At 33.5% G+C, this 24,937-nt stretch overlaps 1 protein-coding gene across 1 annotated transcript in view; it reads left to right on the top strand.

Annotated features, from left to right (window-relative positions):
- LOC113510285 (transient receptor potential protein) overlaps positions 1-22,333 on the top strand; it is a 77,221-nt gene extending 54,888 nt beyond the window's left edge. The window contains exons 8-21 of the mRNA XM_052893842.1: positions 1,522-1,620; positions 2,318-2,453; positions 4,265-4,417; positions 7,233-7,378; positions 9,780-10,020; positions 13,034-13,157; positions 13,933-14,128; positions 14,817-14,981; positions 16,094-16,316; positions 16,955-17,117; positions 18,126-18,286; positions 18,554-18,733; positions 20,933-21,031; positions 21,119-22,333. Of these exons, the coding sequence (XP_052749802.1) occupies positions 1,522-1,620; positions 2,318-2,453; positions 4,265-4,417; positions 7,233-7,378; positions 9,780-10,020; positions 13,034-13,157; positions 13,933-14,128; positions 14,817-14,981; positions 16,094-16,316; positions 16,955-17,117; positions 18,126-18,286; positions 18,554-18,733; positions 20,933-21,031; positions 21,119-21,606 (2,574 nt within the window). The 3' untranslated portion in view covers positions 21,607-22,333. The remainder of the gene's footprint in view (positions 1-1,521; positions 1,621-2,317; positions 2,454-4,264; positions 4,418-7,232; positions 7,379-9,779; positions 10,021-13,033; positions 13,158-13,932; positions 14,129-14,816; positions 14,982-16,093; positions 16,317-16,954; positions 17,118-18,125; positions 18,287-18,553; positions 18,734-20,932; positions 21,032-21,118) is intronic.
- Positions 22,334-24,937: the final 2,604 nt, after the last annotated feature.

Genomic DNA, 24,937 nt, shown 5'->3' with positions numbered 1-24,937 from the left:
CTCATCCACTAATAATAAAGTTTATAATAAAGTATGGCAATATCGAAATAATTTACAAATCATCAAAGAAATTTAACATTTTTCAATGTTCCTGATTTTTTTTTAAAGTACGCTGATAGGGAATTAACCTTTGAACATGCAATAATATTCTTATTATAATGTCACTGAAAATTTTGATATTTATGGAAAAAAATTTTTGAAGCAAAATATGAAGTAAGCGCAAAGTTTTTAATGGTAAATTTATATGCAAATACGAATCCGGTCCAGCTTCGCAATGGGTGAACAGAATTTTCAAAAATAATATGTAGCCTATGTTACTGGCTGATAATATAGCTTCTATAGGTGAAAGAATTTTTAAAATTAGAATTATATTAGTATAAATGTAATTTATGTTTAATTTTAGTTTGCAGGCAGAGCACATTTTAAATAATTTCTCAGAAACATTAAAATGTTTCTGAAATAAGTAAAGTAAATGAGTTCTTTAGAAAGTTAAAATGTTTTTAAAAATTGACAGATACGAACGCTCTTCATCTCTATTCGCAAACTACTTTTGTCTTCTTTCCAGGAAATTAAGCCAAATTCACACGTTCAATTAGTCCAGAATTGGAATTAGTCCAGATTCGTTCTCGATCCAATCTCGTTACGCTTCGATATTGAGGCCGGATTTACACTATAATGTCAATCTCAGTTCGTTCTCCGTCCTATGTCGTAATACTTCCATATTGAGGTCGGATTCACACTATAACGCCGGTCATGGTTCGTTCTCTATCCGACCTCGTTACTCTTCGTTATTGAGGGTGGATTCACATTATAATGCCATCACGATTCGTTCTCGGTCCGATCTCGTTACACTTCAATATTGAGGCCGGATCCATACAATAACGCCGATTACGGTTCATTCTCGATCCAGTTACGGTCTGGTAAAATATTATTAAGTAAGACATGTAGGGACCAATTTTAAGATTCCATTTCACTTAACTAATCTCTTAATCTAATAATAAAATGTTATAATTTCATATTTTCGGGAAATTACTGCTTTATGAACCATAATAAACTAATGTTATAATAATTTTGAATTAAATCTATTAGAAAATTAGTTCGTATTGATCTTTATAATAAAAATTTTACTGTAATATAAAATTGAATATATATATATATATATATATATATATATATATATATATATATATATATATATATATATATATATATATATATATATATATATATAATATTATGTATATTTATACAAAAGTCCAGTTCCGTTCTGTATCAGTCACGATCAATTTTAAATTATTTCTAGTTACCAGACCTAGAACCGATTGAGAACGAACCGTAACCGGCATTATAGTGTGAATCTAGCCTCAATATTGTACAAAGTTTTATTGTGCAACAAAGAATAAATAAAATTTTTAATTCAGTCTATCTTTTCTTGCTCATCTCTTATATTTAGGTATCCATATCTATGGATACCCCCTACATATAATTTTAAGTTTTCTACACTTGTGTCGGTTTTTACAGTTCGTGTCGCATCCAAATGTTCAACAATTATTGGGAGCGATATGGTATGAAGGTCTACCTGGTTTTAGAAGAAAAAACATCGTAGGACAATGTGTACAGGTAAATACACTTTTTAAGCGGATTCAAATAGGAGGCAATTGCTTATATATCTAATTTAACTGTTTCTAAGACTTTTTACAAAAAGAAACTTTTTGCAAAGATTGCAAACATACAGCTTTCCATGTGGTCTCGGCATAGAATTAGCCACCCCTTCCTTCCCCGTAGATGTCGTAAGAGGTAACTAAGGAAATTTAATAGTCGAGAGATGGGTAACAGCGTCCCCCTTAAAATATTATCAAATGTCTGCGGTTGAATTGGCTGTGGTGTGCCCGAAATGTTTGTCGCCTAGTCCCTATAACACGGGATATTTTAGCTTAAAGATTAAGAAATTAGTGTAAATATATGTCACTTATTATTATTCTAGATGTTTGATCTAAGGGATTGTTAGAAACGAAGATTAACTCGTAACAGCTCCATTGCTAGCAATATACTCTATGAGGTCGACTTCCATTCAATTCCCCCTGGAAACTATCGTGGTTATGTCTTGTGGATTTCTTCACGATGAGCTAACTGATCTGCTTTCATCCTCACGTATCCTTTCTCATTGGTGTCCCATCAGCGTATACCGATAGCGTAGGCGAGGTTACCATTCTATTATCATCCATTAAAAAAAAACTGTTTTTGCATATTGTTAGAAGTGCTAGTATTCTGTTATTGAAGTATTATGAAGGACTTGTTTTACTGTATATGCTTTCAGGTAGCAAAATTAGGAGTGATGTTTCCAGTGTATTGCACTATATACATGCTCGCACCAAACTCCGAGTACGGCAGATTCATGAAGAAACCATTCGTCAAATTTATCTGCCATAGTTCTTCTTATATGCTGTTCCTTAGTAAGTCTGTTTATTCTATTAAATACAATAACGGTATTACATAATAAAATTGCCAACAATAAATAGGCAATAATGGCGTAACACTTTAATCAGGGTGGGAGGAATTGCTAGTAATGTGGGCTACTAGTCCCATTGCTAGAAATATACAGTATCAGGTCGACCTCCACGTGTTCCTCCTGGAAACTGTCGTGCTAAATTCCGGATTGGCCGCAGCAGAATATCAGTGCTTTGCTCTTTTGAGGGCTAAGCAATAAACTGAGTTGTGGCCATTTTGTATTGCTATGGCACACTCACAAACGAAAATTGTATTTAGCTTTATGTATTTTCTTTTTTATCATTTCTGTTATCTCGCTTTTTTTTGTATTATGTATGTTGTAATTTATGTGCTGTAAGTAAGTAATGCAAATAAATTATCTATCTATCTATCTAACTGATCTGTATTTTCACTCTTACCTATCATCACTCACTGGTGCTTAGCCAGCGTATACCCTTAACGCAGACAGGCTAACCATTCCTTTGTAATTCATTAAAAAAATAAACACTTTAGTCAGGGGTAGATTATTAGTGAGAGACTAAGATTACCGTATTAGATTGACTTCCAGTTCCCCTTGAAGACCATCGTAGTGATTCTTGTTGAATTCATTACGATAGACTAACTGAACTGCTTACATCCTCACCTGTCTTTCTGTGCTACACTAATGCATGCCGATAGCGCAATGAAGGTATCATTCTATTTTCACCCATACAAAAAGACACTTTAATCAGGGAGGTACGGAATTGTTAGTAATGGAGAATAGTAATTCCATTACTAGCCAAATCTCTCGTCGAAGTTTAGTCAACTTAATTGCCATTCTAAGTGTTTGTTCACATAGACCGACTTGGAGAGAGAACGCAATCAAAATTTGCAAACTTTTTGGAGTTACTCTGTTTGAATAATATTGAAGGAATTGTTAGTAATACGGACCACAAATCTTATTGCTGGTAATATACTCTGGCAGGTCGACCTTCACGTGGTCCCCCTGAAAACCATCATGCTGTATTCCAGGTTTATTCATAACGAAGGGCTACTGACTTACTTTTTCATTTTTACCTATTGTTCCTCACTGGTGCCCCATCAGAGTATACCATTAGCACAGATGGGGTTACCATTACATTATTATCCATTAAATTACGTACTGACAGACTAGAAATGCAATCACAAAAACGAGATAAAAAAAATTATTAGTGTGCGTATTTTATAATTGTGTGCATGTGACAGTTCTGAATTTATATAAAATTAAAGCTGTAAAAATTTTTACAATTTACATATATGTTATAATGTTAATTTCAATTCGTGGATTCGTAGAGTTCAATATTGGGAGTTGATTTAGATTAAATTATATTTTATTTAAAAAAATAAATGTTCAAAACACTATTACTCGAAAAATGTGCATTTTCCATGACTATTCCTATTTTATGTTATATCCCCTAATAGCATAATTAACTTTAACTGACTACGTCTACTAAGAACTAATTTCATTTTAAAACTTTAAAATAATTAAAATTTGTTTTGCTCATACTCCCGCCAAATCAGCTTCGAGCTTATATTGTGTGGGGGAGTGTCCTACTTATATATCTAAAGCGAGAGATATAAGTAGGATATGAAGTATGTGTTATTTTTCCCCTTTTAACATTACCCATTTATATAATTTATAATATAAATATAAGATTTCATTGGGCACTAAACCGTATAAAAAAAATCACATGCAAACTCTCAAAAATTCTCTTTCCCCCTTAACTACATACTAATTGAATTAGATTATTTGTTTTAGCATTGTTATCACTGGCTTCCCAACGGGCGGAGTATTTAATACTGGAGTGGTCGGGCATAAGGTGGCTGCAGCAGCTGGTAGAGTACTGGAAGGAGCACGAGCGAGGCTCGCTGCCGGGCCCCATCGAGTTCACAGTCATCATCTACATAGCAAGTAAATTTAAGTCTGTTGCATGCTTTATATATAATACTCGTGCCAGCTTTTTTCGTTAGTCAATACGTAAACTATCTTATATATTAAGGTAAGATATAACCTAACCGTGTACCAAATTTCATGTACCAAATGTGTTGGATAGTTTTTGCGTAAAAGTGTGCGCGAACTGATTTGTCGGATCCACGAAATAAGTGACTTTTTGGCCGACCCAGTAAATTGCGTCATATTTCACTTGATGCATTTATAAATGAAGATCTTTGAATCTATAATCATATTTATAAACATGACGGTATTATTTAAGATTATTCTCCATATTATAACACATATTTAAAAGGGAGGGAGGGATTGTTAGTAATGCGGACTACCATTCCCATTGCTAGCAATATACCCTGTCAGGTCGACCTCCACGTGGTCCCCCCGGAAACCATCGTGCTGAATTCCAGGTGTATTTATCACGATGGGTTAACTGATCTGCTCATTTTCACTTATCATCTCTCACTGGTGCCCCGCCAGTGTATACCGATAGCGCAGGCGGGGTTACCATTCCATTATCATGCATTAAAAAAAACACATACTTAAATTATATAGATAGAGTCTCAAGCCTCAAAAACGAGTAACTTTTTGTCAGCTAATTGTCAAATTAGCTGACTCGCTATTTTATCAGTATTCTATATATTTACGCATATAAACTTGTGTTGACATATTATTTAATATATAAAAGACGTATTTACGCATTAAGAAAATAAAATAATTTAATAAGACAAAGTAAATATAGAAGTTATAAAGGAATCACTCATAACTATTTATCACGCAAAGTTGTATGAATAAGTTGACCCGTTTTTCTCGAAGCATTTGTATGTTGACACTATATGTATATAATCTAAGAATACACTATAGATAAATATAAAATGAAACATTTTAAAATTCTTAAGTTTTAAAGTGTCGCACTATGCAGAAATATAAAAATTAATTTGAAAGTGTCTTCGATGGTAGTGATAAAGTTTTATGTCTGAAAACTGAATCCGGGTCACTTGCTAACGACCAGAAACACATCGTACAAACAAATAATTTAAAATGGTACAGTTGTTTTATTGCAAAAGTTTTTTAATGCAGAGTGCGGAGTTATTCAAAGTAAGAACAGTCTATCGAATGAAGATATTTTGTTTAGTATACTAATTTATACTCAATGTATATATATACTACTATTATACTCACATATACGTTTTGTATTTAAATATTAAATATTTTAACGAGTCCTAAAATATGAGAAACTTATTTTTTTCAACAAAATTTAATTAAGGTTAATTATGGTTGGCATGTGGTCCAACTAAGTGAGGGCGGGGGATGGGCATTAGCGTCCATCTTAAAACGTATCCAAAGCCTAACTGCGGTTGCCAATCCGCCTACCAAATGTGGCAAAACCCCCAAGAGGGTAAAAAAACATAAGTTCAGCAGTGGACAGTTAAAGGCTGGTATGATGATGATGATGATATTACAATATTATTATTTTATTCACAATTTAATTTATTTTTGTGTTCATTTTTATTATATGTTATTTAATTTATTACTCTTATAAGTTGATTGTGGAAAGTTGACATATCTTTGTTGTTACACTCCTGTTATATTAAAGCAAGCAAACTCATGATATTCTTCAAGATAAAAAATGGCAGAAAATGTTATTTCAGACTTATAATTTTCTCTTCAAGGTAGACAAAAATTATATAATGTCACTTTTTGTTGCTTATTGCATTTGCTTTCTTCTATCGACGACTATTTGTAAATTTGTATCAACCGACTTGATTTTTTATCATTTTACACATATCGTCATAGTCGTAGAATACTGACGGATCTGACAAAGATTACATATAAAGATCCGTCAGTATTTTTTTTTTGTAATAGATGATAATGGAATGGTAACCCTACCCGCGCTATCGGTATACACCGGCGGGGCACTAGTGAAGGATGATAGGTGAGGATAAAGCAGGTCAGTTAGCCCATCGTGACGAATTCAACAAGAATTGTTCACGATGGTTTCCGGGGGGAATCACATGGAGGTCGACCTAATAAGGCATATTGCTAGCAATGGGGCTGTCAAACTCCATTGCTAACAATCCCTTCCCCCCCATCCGTCAGTATTCTACGACTATGACGATATTTCTAGGGTTCTTTAGGTAACTAGAGTACTAAGATAATATTACTAATAACTGTAGTCTTTTGTGATAAGTTAAAAATGTTTTTATAATTTCAACTGGGGAAAGTTGTTAAGGTGAACCAGAGGGAGACTTTGTACAAAAGTCGATTGCTTGGGTACCTCTGTCCCATTCGTGTTTCTATCGTGAAGCAGTTGTGTTTGCATGGCTGTGTGTCAGTTTAAAGGGTGGGATATGGCAATGAATTTACAGGGTACAGAGGAATAACACCTGAGTCCTAAGGAACGGCAATGCATAGGGGTATCATGGGCGAAACAGTATACGAGTACTCTGTTATGTCCATGCTACTGCTCATGTCTATAGGCGACGGTTACCACTTTGCTTCAGGTGGGCCGTCAGCTTGTTTGCCATTCTAAGATGTATAAAAAAATGTAGTAACTACTGGCTTTTTTTATGGTTGAGGTCTGTATTCACCTATGGACAGTTAAATACTATTTATGGTGATGATTGTATAGGTAGGTAATAGTATAACCCTCTAAATTTAATAGGTCTGCAGATTATATGAAATGATTTAAGTGAAGCAAGTTTTTAAACTTGATTACTTAATTTTTTTTAAATTGTACAAATAGAATTTTTAGTATTATTATTATTATGAACTGTTTCAGGTTTAATATGGGCAGAAATAAGAGCGCTGTGGACGGGAGGAATCATGGAGTATATAAGCGATCTTTGGAATATCGTCGATTTTATTACCAACATGTTCTATATAGCTTGGATTAGCTTGCGTATATCTTCTTGGTACATCGTTCAGGTTTGTTGGTTTTGTGAAAGACTAAATAAAATTGTGTATTTTTTGTGCAGCGATTACCAATGTTTATTTATCAAAATTATAGAACTTTAAAGGATTTTCAATAAGCATAGTGTAGTACAAAAGGCAACCTTGTTGATAAGCAATCTCTTCTTGTTTTTCCAAAATTTTGGGAACACAAAGAGAAAGAGACTTTGTACAAAAGTCGTTTGCTTGAGTACCTCTGTCCTATTCGTGTTTCTATCTTGAAGCAGTTGTGTTTGCATGGCTGTGTTTCGGTTTGAAGGATGGGATATGGCAGTGAATCTACAGGTACAGAGGAATAACACCTGAGCACTCAGGAATGGCAACGCATGAGATGTATCAGGAGCAAAACAGTGTACTCTGTTATGTCCATGGTACTGCTCATGTCTATAGGCGACGGTTACCACTTTCCATCAGGTGGGCCGTCAGTTCGTTTGCTATTCTAAGTTGTATAAAAAATAACAAATCTTATAATGATTGAATAAGTTATTAAAGCGACGCGATAACGCCTTAAAGAGGTCAACAAGTAACAAATAAACTCACTTTAACATTTATAATATTAGTATGTATGATACGACTCATCAAATATTATTACAACCTATTTGTAGAGAAATCTTCGACATTAGTTCTTGCTTAGAAAATCAACATTACTAAATAGTATAACAATTTTGATTGAAGCCCACACAGAAATTATGAACACTTACCCACCAAAACCTTCTAACTGACATTTAATTATTATAATAATATTGAGTTTATTATTTAAGTGTTTCATTAAATATATTGCTGGGGAAATTGTTCGCATTGATACCCGTTGCTGATTTTCACCACCGTACAACCCGCCACAAACTAAAGTTCCAAGCCAACCATCTAGATGAGTGACGGTCCTCCACTGTGTGTTTTTCATGGCACTTTCTTCCACGCACAACCATTCTTTGGGATCAACTTCCAACAACAGTTCGAACCGATACGACATCATAACCTTTAAGAAAAGAGCATATTTCTTTTTAAAAGACTGGCAGCGCATCTACTACCCTTCTGGTGTTGTAGGTGATCATGAGCGGTGGTAGTCACTTACCATCAGGTGAGCACATGCTCGTTTGTCCCTATGTTTTAAAAAAATTAAGTAAACTTTTGACATAATCGCACATAATTCACGATACGTCTTGAAACAAATCATGCTCACTATAATATCTAAATCGGAGGTGTCGTGGTAGGTTAGGTCGTTGAACTTTCGGTTATACGGTTGAACACAACGATAGGTAGAGTTCATCTGTCATACTCGTGACCGGTTGTTTCTAGTAGAGACTGGTCTATTCAAGAATATTGTGATTAATTGTAGTTAGCATTTTGTACATGTTTTTTAATTAATTCTATGGGTTGTTAATTTTTTGGTATCACCATAATTGTATTAAATTCAAAATTAAGAAATCTGTATCTTGAGATTGTCTGAAAGAGATTGATTTTAACGATAAGGCCGCTCATTTTTTTCTTAATAAGATATTTTCTTATAATATCTTTATTGATTTTTACTAATTTTACTACTACTACAATCTTTTAGAGTAGTAAATCTATTCTGTAAAATTTTCTACTGCAAAAGAAAATAATGTTAGTTAGGTGGTATTGGTGGTTAACTATCGTTCAGCATTTTATAATTAAATGGTACATTTTTCAGTGTTCCATATTGTTTGAGATCAAAGAAAAGCCTTGACTTGTCCATCTCACAACAGCTTTATTCAAATACATTTATACCAACAAAATACATATTTTCAATAAAAGGTTTATAAGAATAAACCTAAAAATAAATAATTTCAATATAATATATAATTATTTAATTTAAAACGTGCACTAATATTCAATCAAATTATTCGTATATATAAATGAACTGTTTTTATATTATTACACGATTAACGTTTTAGTTTACCAACAGGGAACTTTTTAAATAATTATTTAAAAAGATTAAAAATTGTTTTTGAAAATTACTCGTGACAAATTATTGTGACGTTGCCACACTTCGGTAAGCAATAGTTGTGAACTAGGGATAAGTAATATATTGCAATCTTTATATATATATATATATATATATATATATATATATATATATATATATATATATATATATATATATATATATATATATATATATATATATATATATATATTCGAACTATATATTGGTAACTATAATATCTATATGTATTAGTCCAATAAAAGACATGATACATATTACTTGTCTAATATATAATACTGAAATAAAGCACCCATTTGAAACGAATGAAGATAACCGATTCGATATCTAAGATATATTTAGATATCGAATCGGGACCCATATTACCTATACCTATTATGAACACTTATTTTAGCTACTTTTATTTTACCACAGCGAGACTACAAAAGCGGCATGGACCCATGGTACCCTCGAGAGCGCTGGGACTCCTACGACCCCATGTTACTATCTGAAGGCGCATTCGCAGCTGGCATGATCTTCTCCTTCTTAAAACTGGTGCACATCTTCTCCATCAACCCTTACTTGGGGCCGTTGCAGGTGTCTCTCGGAAGAATGATACTGGACATCTTGAAGTTCTTCTTCGTGTATATGCTGGTGCTCTTCGCTTTTGGATGTGGTAAGTTATTAGGTATAATACAGAGGAATAACACCTGAGTCCTCAGGAGTGGCAACGCATGGGAAGTATCATGGGCGAAACAGTATACTCTGTTATGTCCATGGTACTGCTCATGTCTATAGACGACGGTTACCACTTTCCATCAGGTGGGCCGTCAGCTTGTTTGCCATTCTAAGTTGCATAAAAAAAAAAAAGTTATTAGGTATATAATCATGACGAACTTGATGATATAACTTCTACTACATATTACTACATACAGTTGAAGGTTCGATTCCTGCACAATACAAACTTTTAAATTCATAAGTATACCTGTTTGTATTGTGTGTGTATGTGTTTTTTTTATGGGTGAAAATGGTATGGTAACCCCGCCTGCGCTAACGGGATACGCTGGCGGAGCACCAGTGAAGGGTGATAGATGAGAATGAAAACAGGCCAGTTAGCCCATCATGATGAATTCATCAGGAATTAACCATGATATTTTCCAGGGAGAACCGCGAGGAGGTCTCGACCTGGTTGGGTATATTGCTAGCAATGAGATTCTCAGTCTCCATTCCTAAGTTGGGAAAAGAAAGTAGCAGTCGGAAAGTCGGTCTAAAAAAAGGCAAATGAGAACAATCAAGCATTAAAAAGAGTGGCAAATATTATTTTTGTCCAAAATGACAAAATTTCAAGATGACAAAGTTAGTTAAAAGACTATGACAAAGTTATATTATAAGTATCTAAGCCAGTGATTCTCAACCTTTTTTTTTTTGTTGCGGCACATATTTAACGATTTCAAAATTTGGCGGCACACAAAGAAAAAGATAAAAATTATTTACTTACTACAACACACTGCATAAATAGTTTATGACAAAAATTTTAAATATTTGCAAAATTTGGCGGCACACAAAAATGCCGCGGCACAATGATTGAGAATCACTGATCTAAGCCATTAATTTGAATAGTCATTTGATCATATATATTTTTTATTGGGTGATAAAGGAATGGTAATCCCGTCTGCGCTCGGTATAAGTTGACAGGGCATCAGTGATAGATGATAGGTGAAGATGAAGGCAGGTCAGTTAGTCTATTATGTAGAATTCGACATGAATTAACCTTGATAGTTTCCAGGGTAACCACGTGAAGGTTGAGCTAATAAAGTATATTACTAGCAATGGAGCTGTTAGATCCCTTTATTAACAATCTCTTTCCTCTGCATATAAATCAATAAATAAATGAATGAATGAATAAAAAGTCTTTATTATTCCCTTCGAAAAATAATACAGATTATAAAGATTAACAGTATGAACAGAAATAAAATGAATAATTTTTTTTTTTATACAACTTAGAATGGCAAACAAGCTGACGGCCCACCTGACGGAAAGTGGTAACCGTCGCCTATAGACATGAGCAGTACCATGGACATAACAGAGTATACTGTTTCGCCCATGATACCTCCTATGCGTTGTCATTCCTGAGGACTCAGTGTTATTCCTCTGTACCATGTAAATTCACGCCGTATCCCACCCTTCAAACTGAAACACAGCCATGCAAACACAACTGCTTTACGGTTGAAATACGATTGGGACAGAGGTACCGAAGCAATCGACTTTTGTACAAATTCTCCCTCTGGTAATTACATAAAAGCAAGAAAAAGAGACAACAATGGGCGACCTTATCGCTAAATAGCAATCTCTCCCAGACAACCTTAGGATGGAGAGGAATGATTAAAATTGTGTCTAGTCAAGGCGTAACAGAAAAATAATGAAACAAAAACTAAAAAACGTTTGATCATGTTTAAATCATGGGAGAGAACGAAATCAACTCGACAGAGTCGCAGTATGGCGGAAAGTTAATTCTTTTCCTTTTCTAATCCTTTTATTCGTCCTACGTCTTGGAATACACAAAACACAATAATTGGACCATTGCTACGTAATCGTTAGCAACTTTCGTATTTAGTTAAAAATTGAATCGTTCATTACTAATTGGGGGCCTACAATCAAAAATGAAAAGAAAAGATTTTATAATTGAATATGGCGTAAAAAGTTAGAGGAGAAATTTATTAAAAACAATAAACTTTTAATTTGGATAATTGATTAATTAACATCGACGAGAAACTTTCTGAAAACAGGTCAATTCGGTAATCCTAGTAGAATTACGTATATAAATGTGAAAATTCGAATGTTTCAAATTTGTATATTTCAGTGCCATATCTCTTTACTTTTCAAACCGAAACAGACATATAAATACGTTTATCTGCTTGATAGGCATGCTTAATATCAGTACTGTTCCGATATCTATATATTGGGTTCTACTATATATTCATGATGGATAAAAGGTAAATAACCTTTTTTGATATTGCCAATATCAGTTTTAATATAGGCAATATAGGCAAACAAACATACGGCCTACCTGATGGTAAGCGGTTACCATAGCCTATGAAAGAAAGCCATACCTCTGGTATTGCAGACTTTCATAGGCTTCATAGGCATACGCGCGCGTTGCCGACCCTGAAGAAACCTCTTTACCCCGCTTTTGAAGAACCCCATGCTGTAGTCTCTTGGGAAAACCTCGGTAGGGAGCTCATTCCATAACCTGAGTAATCATGGGAGAAAACATCTCTGAAACCGCGTTGTACGCGACCATTTAAGCTGTAAGGTATGAGGGTGAACTCCCTTTCGATGGTGAGCCGTACGATGATTTCCTTTATGAACACCTAGGTATCGACAAAAATCTGCTACCGATAGTGTCGAATGAAACAACCACAATACGGTAAGAATGATAGGATAGTTTCAATAATCCTCTCTAAGGGCAGGTCATCAAAACACAAGAAAACCTTAACAGCGACTTTTTTATCGTCAACAACGCCATCTAGTATCTGTTTTCAAACTAAATTTTCGATATAAAAAAATACATTTCTTAAACACTTTATTTGCATTAAACATATAAAAGATTATCAAATCACTTGCAGTATATGCTACTACCAACCTTGTCGTATCAATTTATTTCACAACAAACTTCTTTTTTACTCAAGGTCTAAATCAATTGATGTGGTATTACGCTGAATTGGAGAAGAACAAATGTTACCACGCTCCAAACGGGCTCCCGGACTTCGACAACCAAGAACGAGCTTGCACGATATGGAGACGATATGCCAAGTACTTTTTTTTTTATTTGTATTTTTTCAGTAGTAGGTTAACACCCGTCTCATCTACCCATAGTTGTAAATTCGATACTCGAATAACACAAACATTTGCATTCTTAAATAGATATGTATGTTTGTATATTAATAAGAAACGATACTTAGAGTTGTTGTTCCTTATTTTTAATTGTCAATTTACAATTACATAAATTCATAGATTATAAAAAATTCAAATATTATTTGAAAAATATAGGTATCAGATTTATTGCTCGAGTAATAAAAATGAATATATACAAATGCTTAAAACTAAATTTGTCTACCTATTTGTATATCTATTTTATTCTGTATATAATTTGCGAATTGTATGAAATTAGGAATAAATTGCCTTGTGGTCCTGACATAGAATAGGCTACCTCTACCTTTATATATATATATATATATATATATATGTATTTTATACAACTTAGAATGGCAAACAAGCTAACGGCCCACCCAAAAGTAGTAACCGTCGCCTATAGACGTGAGCAGTACCATGGACATAACAGAGTATACTGTTTCGCCCATGATGCCCCCCATGCGTTGCCATTCCTGAGGATTCAGATGTTATTCCTCTGTACCCTGTAAATTCACGCCATATCCCACCCTTCTAACCGAAACACAGCCATGCAAACACAACTACTTCACGGTAAAACACGAATGGGACAGAGGTACCCAAGCAATCGACTTTTGTACAAAGTCTCCCTCTGGTAAAACTGTATCACATACATTACCAATTTTATCCTAATTTTCAGCTTGTTTGAAACCTCACAGTCCCTATTTTGGGCATCTTTCGGCCTCGTCGACCTGACGACCTTCGAGTTGACCGGCATCAAGAGTTTCACCAGATTCTGGGCACTACTCACCTTTGGCTCTTACTCGGTCATCAACATCATTGTACTACTGAATATGCTGATCGCGATGATGTCCAATTCGTATCAAATCATCTCTGTAAGTAATTATGTGCACACGATGAGTAATCTTAGCTTTACTGTTTGTTTGTTTGTTTGTTTGTTTATTGATTATTATTATAATTTAATTGCTTTCTGTTTATATACAATTTTTTTGTTTGTTTGTCTTGATTTCTTTTGTTTTTGTTTTGTGCGCTACTGTGTGGACCGCATGCTCCTTCGATTAAATTCTTTCTTTCTTCTTTAATTAGGTAATCTACTTATTTGCCGTTATCGTTCAAAAACTAACCTCTTTTAAAAAGGGAAAAAGCGTTGTTAGTAATGGGTACTAGTATAAATTTACATGGAATCAATAAAAAAAAATTAAAAATATTTTTCTAATCGGTTTACAACTGACTGCATTATAATGAAACAATAAAAATACTAAATTGAGAACCTCCTTCTTTCTGAAGTCGGTTAAAAATATTTGAATATATTCTAAACTTTTGTTTCATATTCTGTTTACATTTTATTTGTATTAATATAGGGATTTTAATAAATCGAAAAAGAAGAGAAACATAAAACACTCGTTATTGTTTTATAGTTAATTCAAAATTGCTTTGTTGGATAAATTATACTGAAATTTAAAAAATATTTATTTATTTTTAAGTTATTCACAATTTAATATAACTTATCTAGTCTATGGTATTTAAATAAAATATTTTTTTTATCTATTATATGATATTCAGGAACGAGCAGATATGGAGTGGAAGTTCGCACGCAGTAACCTCTGGATGTCATACTTCGAGGACGGGGACACCGTTCCCCCGCCGTTCAACATTATCATTACACCTAAACACATCGTCTGTTGGATCAAACATTGCTTCAGTAACGCGAACAGAGGATCTATTATAGTAATTATATATTTACTAGTCTTCACCCGCGACTTCCTTCGGGTGTCCGGGATACATAGTTAGATAGATACTCTTTATTGTTTCCTCCAAATGATTACAATAGTAAACTTATTATAGATGTAAACAATTACAAGAAATGATCACAGTAAGAAAAAATTGAGCGGCCTTATCGCTAAAAGCGATCTCTCCCAGGCAACCTTTGGATGGAGAGGAATAATTATAAACAGTTTGTTAGGAGGCACGATGATAATTGTATTATTTTTAAATATATGTTGATTAACCGACATAACAAGTAACCTATCTAATAAGTATCTCCTTCTCCATCCCAAATAGTATGTATATACCAAATTCCGTGGAAATTGGTTCAGCCAATAAAACTAGAATACAGAAGGTGACAAACAAACAAACTGGTCATGGAAGATATTTGAGGAAAATTTATGTGGTTTTAATAAAAGCAACGTATTGGCTTACAATCATTTTCGAACATTTTATCTGTTTATTTATATAAACAAATAAAACGCTATAACGTAAAAACGATTCCATCAAATTGGATGCGATTGGGGGGAAAGGGATTGTTAACAATGGAGTTTGACAGCCCCATTGCTAGCAATATGCCCTATTGGATCGACCTCCACGTGGTTCCCCCTGGAAACCATCGTGAACAATTCTTGTTAAATTCGTCACGATGGGCTAATTAACCTGCTTCATCCTCACCTATCATCCTTCACTGGTGCCCCGCCGGTGTATACTAATATCGCGAGTGGGGTTACTATTTCATTATCACCCATAAAAAAAAAGCAATAAAATAAAAAAAAAATTGGATTTGATTTTCACAGTTGTGTCCCTGGAAGTCTAAGTTGAAAATTGGTGCGGTATCTTGATATGCCATATTTCTTACTTTTGAAATTTACTCATACGAAGTAGCGTAGCGTAATATAGAAATATAAATATTTATATATGTTATTAAAACTACTTGTACTATAGCTTAGTAACACTTACTATATCTTGGGGATGAGAAGAAGTAGAAAGGAGTGTACGATGCTCGCCTTTAAGATACTGCTTCAAATATGATTCAAACGCATACATATAATGCTCATTTTTCATAATTACAGAACAAATCACGGGAAAAAGCCCGTCAACAACACGAAGCAGTGATGAGGGTGTTAGTCCGCCGGTACGTGACAGCCGAGCAGCGGGCTCGGGACGAAGTCGGCGTTACCGAGGATGACGTTATGGAGATCAGGCAGGACATATCCACGCTAAGGTTCGAGCTGATAGATATACTCCACAACAATGGTATGAAGACGCCAAGACTGAATATGCAGGATAGTACAGGTCAGTGATACATTCATAATGGAATCCTAAAAGGTGATGATTATAAACAGGTCTATTTTAATAAAGATGAATTTGAATTTGATCTGTCATCAATAATTTACAGAGACATACAGAAATGTCTTATTTACGTTCAGCTGATATAGATTGAATAAGACCAATATTTATTCTATGTTATTTAGATGATGAAACGGCACGTGAACTTTTCTCTTTCCTTCAAGTTTAAAAATGGATAAAATTTTATTTAAAGATATTTTTTATGATACTCAAAATGGTAAAAATAAATAAATGGCAAACAAGCTGACGTTTGAAAGTAATAACCGTCACCTATATACATAAACAGCGATATGGGTATCACAGAATATACATACTATGATTCTAATTTCAACCCTAATGCGTTGCCATTTCTGAAGGCTACAGTGTTCTGATGATGAAATATAGCCATACAAGCATAGCTGCTTCACAACAGAAATACAAATGGTACAGTTGTACCCAAGAGATCCCAGATAACTTCTGTATAAAATATCCTTCTGATGGAATATTTAAACGTACACATTTAATACACATTGTTAACGTGATTTGTATGGAAAATAAAATTTCAATGTTAAGACTCTTGTGACCATATTTTTGGAATTTTCTAGTATCTGGTAAAAAAGGTAAAGTGATGGAAAGAAGAATATTAAAGGATTTCCAGATCGGCATCGTGGAGGGAATCATTAAAGACGTGATATCAAGGGAGAACAAACCGAAAGACGTGTTCAGTCAGATTGCGAAAGCCATTGTGAGGAGAGGAAGTCTTGATAGGTAACACAATTTTTTTTTTCCACAAAAATATTTCGGTTCATAAAAGGGCATCTACGTCAAACATGGCAAAATCAGTTATTTTGATTAAAAAACTACCAAAGCAATTTTATTAAAAATTTCTATGGGTTCAATCTGAAAGTATAATGTTTCAGATAAAAATATTCCAAATCTATTTATTAATGACAAAGTTATGAGTTAGCAAACTTATAAAAATACTAATGAACTGAGAACTTCCTCCTGTTTGGAAATCGGTTAAAATCTACGATTTAATAATTCGCAGTATTCTTTTTTACTTTCCATATTGTTGCATATTTTGAGATGCATGATTCTTCTGAGATGTCAAAAGTTATTCTTAATTCTTTTGGCCTTCTAAAATTTTACTCCATAAATTTGGTAATCTATCTAAAATCGTTTAAAAAACAATCAAATTATAATCCAATTTTTTTTTAAAGCAGTTCTGATTAATTACTACGCTAACATAAAGAAGGCTAAATACTTAAATAAATACGTAATATATTAAATAATAGTCTCAGTCTCTCTCAAGTCTCAGCCCAATACCTCAACTAATAGATCACAAAGTTCGTGAATTCAATTTTAGCCAATACCAAAAACTTTAAATATTTTAATTTAAGATATGGTCATGTCGAGCATTATGTTCACCACAACGGCAAGAATCGACAAATGTCTATAACTGGAGGGGAAGGAATTATCATTAATGGGGACTACCAGCCCCATTGTTAGCAATATACTCTGTCAAGTCAAGCTTCTAGCAGAGTCCCCTGGAAACAGTCGTTCTGAATTTCAAGTGTTTTCGTCACGATGGCAGGTCAATTACCCAATTGAGCCTTTTTATCCTCACCTATCATCCCTCACTGGTGCCCCGCAAGCGTATAGGTACCGTTAGCGCGAGCTGGGAAACCATTCCATTATCATCCATTAAAAAAATGCTTGTGGCTACCCCATCTGATATAATATATACTTATTTACATTTTTTTTTAATCAATACAGTAAAAAACGCGACTGGAATGCCCTTGTACGAAGCAACACAGTACGGCGGGACCCCATCGGAACCACAGCAGAGGCGCTTACCAGACGCAGCCGACAGTCCCTCAGGATGCATATCCTGGAGAACGTATCCTCGCGCACTATCGACCCTCAAAAATTGTTAGGTAACTATAGATCACATTTCATTTTTTTATCAAATCTACGAAATTGAACTTTAGACGTTAAACTTAGTAAAACATATAAATAATTAAAAAAAACTATTTTTTTATACCATTGAGGTGGCAAACAAGCATACGGCCTACCTGATAGTAAGCGGTTATTGTAACCGTAATGGTGAAAATTAACGGTAATAAATATATCCCAATCCTACACAGCCCATAATTCCCAGCCTACACATAATAATGCTCTTTTTTTTTATATTTTCCTTTCAGAATACAATCCAAAACTATCAGAAGTGACTCCAACTACACGGGTAGCATATGCCAAGTTTATGAGAAGTAAAATCAAGTCAGACTTCACGGCTAGAGAGAAGTTGAAATCGGTGGGAGATATAAGCTTAGAGGACGAGGTTTTTGAAACGCCAAAAAGACATGACACTAAAAGACAAAGTCGTAAGTATACTGATTATAAAGACTTCAATCATTATCATCATCACCATGTCAGCCTTTAACTGTCCACTGCTGAACATAAGCCTCTCTTTATGCCGCTGTCTATCTCTCACCCTCCCTCAGTCGCCTCTTACGACACCCACGGCAGAGATAATATCCCACGAGAAATATATATATATATATACATATATATATTCTTTATTGCACTTATAAGTTACATATAAAATAATATATTTATACAGGTTGTGAGCAAGGGTGGACTTAATTTAATGATTTTAAGATTTGACAGTTCAATTATAAAAATACAAAAAAAATATTACTCAAGGGAAAGAAAATGTGATTTCAACCTCTTCTTGAAAGAGGTAATAGAGGGACTCTCTTGTATGTGGGAAGGGAGTTTGTTCCATAACAGGACAGCTCGATACGAGAAAGAGTTGCCCATAAAGTGTCCTACACACAATATAATCGTTTACTAAACATGTAGATACATACATGATAGGTAGGTATTATATTTACTTATAGTATGTATACGTATTTATGTACTATTTTAATATTTCACTTAACAGTTAAGTATATTTGTTTATGTATTGATTGGTGTTAATAGTAATTCGTATTCTAAATATTAACAGTTGTAGCTCTTTAGCTACCCGCTAACGACATGATTTCTAACTGCATTAGGTTGAGTGAAAAAGATCTTTGTCAGAGATAAGTCCACCCTTGCTCACAACATTTATAAGTGCATTAACAATGTAATTTACAAATGAAATAAAGAATATATATATATATTTTGAACTCATATGATCCGTAGAGAATTCTCAGTATAATTCAAAGACGAACTTATTGATAAGTATGTGTAGTAATATAATTTTTTTGGGACTTATACTGTAGGAAATAAATACGAAACAAAGATTACTCTGACCTTATTAATGTGCATGTAGTTCTTTACTTTTCTCAGCGTTAAGAATGATTTATTCTATCTATTCTATCTAGCAGAGGGAGACTTTCTACAAAAGTCGATTGCTTGGGTACCTCTGTCCCATACGTGTTTCAACCGTGAAGCAGTTGTGTTTGCATGGCTGTGTTTTGGTTTGAAGGGTGGGATACGGCGTGAATTTACTGGGTACAGAGGAATAAAACCTGGGTCCTCAGGAATGGCAACGCATGGGGGGTATCATGGGCGAAACAGTATACTCGATTATGTCCATGGTACTGCTCATGTCTATAGGCGACGGTTACCACTTTCCATCAGGTGGGCCGTCAGCTTGTTTGCCATTCTAAGTTATATATAAAAAAAAATATATTATTATTAACTTTTACATAATTTATTATGTAATTCTTACTGCTATTATGAGAATAGATGGATGTTGACTTTCACACAAAAAGTACTGATTTATATACTGATTCTCGCAGAAAAAATCACGGAATACAGCTAATAGATAGATACTCTAATCTTATATATATATTATATACGCATACACAATTCAATTACTGAGCTAAACTGTTTATTTACATAATCGATAGTCCAATTTCTATCCCAATATATATTGCGAGATCGTATTATGTATATGTGGATATAAAAAATAAATAATTATTTAATCTCTCCTGTCTCATTTATTTGCCGTTATCCGTATATATTAATAATAAAATCGTAGCAAATTGTTTGAGTAAAACTACATTCGTAAACTAACTAGCTATATCCTGGAACTTTGTCTGCGTAAATAATTTAGCACATAAAATATTTAATATTTTATGTGCTAAATTATTATATACCTTACATACGTACCAAATTTCATTCGAATCCATTAAGTGATTTTTGCATAAAAGAGTAACAAACATCTCTCCATCCATCCATCCACCCATCCATTCATCCTTACAGACTGACGCATTTAGAATATTAATAGGAAGAAAAAAAATCATCAATTTTGTAAACCTTGAATATTTCCCCTAATACTGGTTATTTCCTGTAGTTTTAGCCTTAATCTCAATATCTTCTGTACTCGCTCTGATTTCGGAAAATATTTGTATTTTATTTTAAGGACCCCTATGAATAAATCAGTTTCTCCGATTAGGTTGAATTAATTAATAATTCTATTGTAAGTATACAAACAGTCGGTAAAAGTCCCTTAATAGTTTAAGGTTTAAGGTTTTAATTAAAACTCAAACAAATTATTACATTTTATAACATTTAGTTATTTGTTACAGATCAATCATTCCGAAGCAGAACACCTATACTCGAAACATCAGATGACGAATGTTTAAAAGATTATGAAATTCAAGTAGAAGCATGTATTGAAGACAAAGGTAATGTCTAAGATCGCCAACAAAATTTCAGTAATGAATTAATAACAGTATATCGAATTAATTTACCTTATGTTTTGAATATCTTAGGTTCTGAAGGTGGAACTGAACGAACAAGACCCTTAAAATCTTCATCGCAAGAACCATCTGAGCCTTGCACACCTGATTTTGACCCGATCAACGATAAACTGTTCACTGCAGTTAAAGACCATGTCATCCAGATAGATGAACCTGAAACACCAACTAAAACGCTGTGTATGACTAAAGACGAAGATACAAACTTGCAAACACCTATTACGCCAACACCAAGTGTACGTTCTGAACAGATCCTATCTGCCTCCGCTTTGGATGTGCAGTACAAACAAATGGTTACCCCATTTGTATCTGATGAAAGTCATTCTTCAGGCCAAAAGCCTAGAAGCCCAGTACTGTCCACTATAAGTGAAAAGCAATTAGTAATATCTAAACCAAAATCTAGATCAATGTTGGGTAGTCCTAAAATCTGTCCCTCGTCATCACCCACACCTGACCAAGGGAAATCCAAGGTAACGGGGAAATTTGTGTCCGGTTGGCTATGAAGATATTACATTAATTTATAAAATGACCAACACTGACGTATTAGTGAGAGTATAAATATTGTTAGAGCAATAATTAGATGTAGACATTGATAATGATAGATTTAATAAAATGCACTTGATTGTTATGTACTTTAAGCATCAATACAGTTATTAAAAAATTATAATGGATATATTTATATTGGAAATAAAAATAACTGAGTCTAATTAATATTAATTAATATCATTCAACGAAAATTCCTTATTTTAGTTAATTTCAAACTTTCGCGTTGTTTTCACATATTTTAAACGCGATGAAACAACCTTGGCGTCTTCGTCTGACAGCTCGCGCAATCAATAATAATAGTAACAACGTGAGGGTATTCGAAGAAACTGCACGAGCTGCCAGACGAAGAAGCCGCTCACTTCGGTCCTGTCGTGACCACGACGTGGTACAATCCACATCGAAACGTTGGCAATAAAGAAGCAGATATATATTTAATATTTACCTGCAAAGATTCCTTCATCGCGTTAAATTTCGATTGTGAATTAAAAATGTTAATCATTTTGTTTTAAAAGGCCTAATATATCATCTGAAAGATACTTCAAGTACAATATTGCACACAATTAGTTCAATATTCTGTATTGTTGACGAACTATGTATGAATAATTTTACATATTAAAATAAAACGTTTGCATTTGACATTTTTTTGTTTAATTTTCCCCTAAAATAATAGCTATCGCAAAATACTTTGATATTTCTTCAAACGTAGGGTGCGTTATTATTTGTGAACAATCGTTTCCTTTGATCTGATTAGTAACTCAATAGCCCAGGGCGTTTTATAAATTATCGCTTATATAATATTATTTAAACCTTTTTATCACAACTCAGTGACAACTGTGGGTTGGTGTCCAAGAAATCCTTTAAATATTGCAACGGTTTCATACCAAAACATATCGTGTATTTTTGTTTAAATTAATTGTAGGTTTTAAAATGAACTAAAGACTTAGCATTTTTTAATATGAGACATCAAGAAAGATTGAAGTAGCTTTTATTTCACGCAATAAAAATACCGATTCCACTTTAACAAAAAATAATGTAAACAACCAAAAATGACAAAGATATCACGAAACCTAACGAATCATACACATATATATATATATATATATATATATATATATATATATATATATATATATATATATGAAAAAAAATATAGTCCAATTAAAAACTGGTAAAGTTTGTTAAATGTAAAAAGTGTATAATAATATAAACCTATACATAATAAACTAAGTTTATAATTTTGATTGAAATGTATTAAAAATTTGATTCATATTAAAAATTTAATTATTTAAATAAAAATTTTGCTGTGATATAAATGACTCTTTTAATTTTAGAAATAAGTTTAATGAATACCACCTCAGAATTAACCTAAATGTTTATTCTATAATGGTGTTTTATTTTTTTTATTTATGATAAATTTTAATAACTGGCAGCCCTTTCTCAAACAATCTTATTTCCATCAGAATAGTGTCTCTCATCAAAAATATTAAAATGTTCAAAATAATTGCTGACTCGTCTGACCTTTTATACAAGTCCATTAAAAGAGTGCCCACCTACGTGATTTGTGACCACCTACTTAGTTTTATGTTTTTTTTAATCATAACTCCTATGGCTCACCGCAGGTATTAAATTAGCCGTTATAAACAGAGGAAGGCTGTACAGATAATTTTTATCTGCTTCTATACCTCTGTTCCATACGTGATTCTACCGTGAAGTAACTATGCTTGCATGACTATGTTTCGATTTAAAAAGTCTACCTTTATACCATATCCCAATATGGCAGCGATATTACAGGGTACGAAGGCTTATAACATCTTCAGGAATGGTAATACATGAGGGATATCATAGGCATTGCGACATATTTTAAGACATCCATGGTGCTGTTCATGTTTCATAGGCAAAATAATTAGCCCTTTCTATCAGGGCCGTCTGCTTGTTTGCCAGTCAAGTATCATAAAAAACTATAATTTCCTTATTAATATCAGAACGCAGTCTGTTTCTCATTATATCAAATATGTAATTTATAGTTTGGCACCTTAGTTACCTACTACACTACATCCAATAATTAGGTATCTAGATTGAAATAAATGTGCAGATGTCAGGGATATTAGACAGTGCCCCAGCACAATAAATTTACTACACTGTGGTCCCAAATATACCATTCGATATTTCAATAACTTTTAATTAAGAGGGTTCCTAGTCTAATCTCTGATAAACAACAGAGTCCTTATTAAATCTTCAGAATGTATTTTTTTTTATTATACTTAATATAGCAAACAAGCTGACAACGTATTTGACTTGAACATCGTCTATAGACATAAAGATTGCCCTGTCATTCCCGGCAGATAATGGGCCACCACTTCCTTTCCCGTGGATGTCGAAAAAGGCGACTAAGAGGAATTCGTGCCCGAGAGATGGGCAGCAGCGTTCCTCTTAAAACATCTTAACAGTTACATCTTACGGAGTACAAAGGAATAAAACCTGAGTCGTCAGGAATGTCAAAACATGGGGGTATCATGGGCGAAACGGTATACTCTGTTATGTCCATGGTACTGCTCATATCTATAGGCGACGGTTACCACTTTCCATCAGGTGGGCCGTCAGCTTGTTTGCCATTCTAAGTTCCATAAAAGAAATCTCCAAAGCTTGCGGTTAGTAATCCGCCTGCCAAACGTGGCAACTATTGGCAGAAGCTCCCTTTATGGGGGAGGCTTATGGTCAGCAGTGGGCAGTTAAAGGTCGATATGATATGCACCATTTAGATACATCACATAAAGCATGTGTGTTGACAATGATACTCTTCCAGAAGTTGTAAGAACTCTGTAATATCTAAAAATATAAGAAACGCCCACACACAATATGATCTCAAAAATTTACTATCAGATTTTACACAAAAATGAAAAACGAGACAAAACTAGGATAGAAGTTAAAGAATAAAAGACCAAATAATGATATCAACTTTATTACAGACTTGATACAACATAGGTACCTATTAAAAATATGAAAAAGATTTACATAACGAGGAAAGTATGTAATTTATTATATTTACATAATAAAATAAATGGTAATAAAATATTACTCTATTATTTTGAAGTAGAAATAATGCCTATCACGAAATTATAGAGGGATAGTGAAATTCTATTACTGAAGGAAAAATATATTCTTTGAATAACGTAAGACAATAATAATGAAATAAGTAGAAACATACCGAATACTGATTTTCAACTAAACAAATTTTAGGCTCAAGTCTACGGAGCTTGTATTTGTCTCAAATTTTTTTTGTCTCGTTAC

The sequence above is a fragment of the Galleria mellonella genome, unplaced genomic scaffold (genome assembly GCF_026898425.1).
Source record: "Galleria mellonella isolate WM207_F2 unplaced genomic scaffold, CSIRO_AGI_GalMel_v1 utg184, whole genome shotgun sequence".
NCBI classification, from domain to species: Eukaryota; Metazoa; Arthropoda; class Insecta; order Lepidoptera; family Pyralidae; genus Galleria; species Galleria mellonella.
This window is presented reverse-complemented; position numbering and strand designations above follow the sequence as displayed.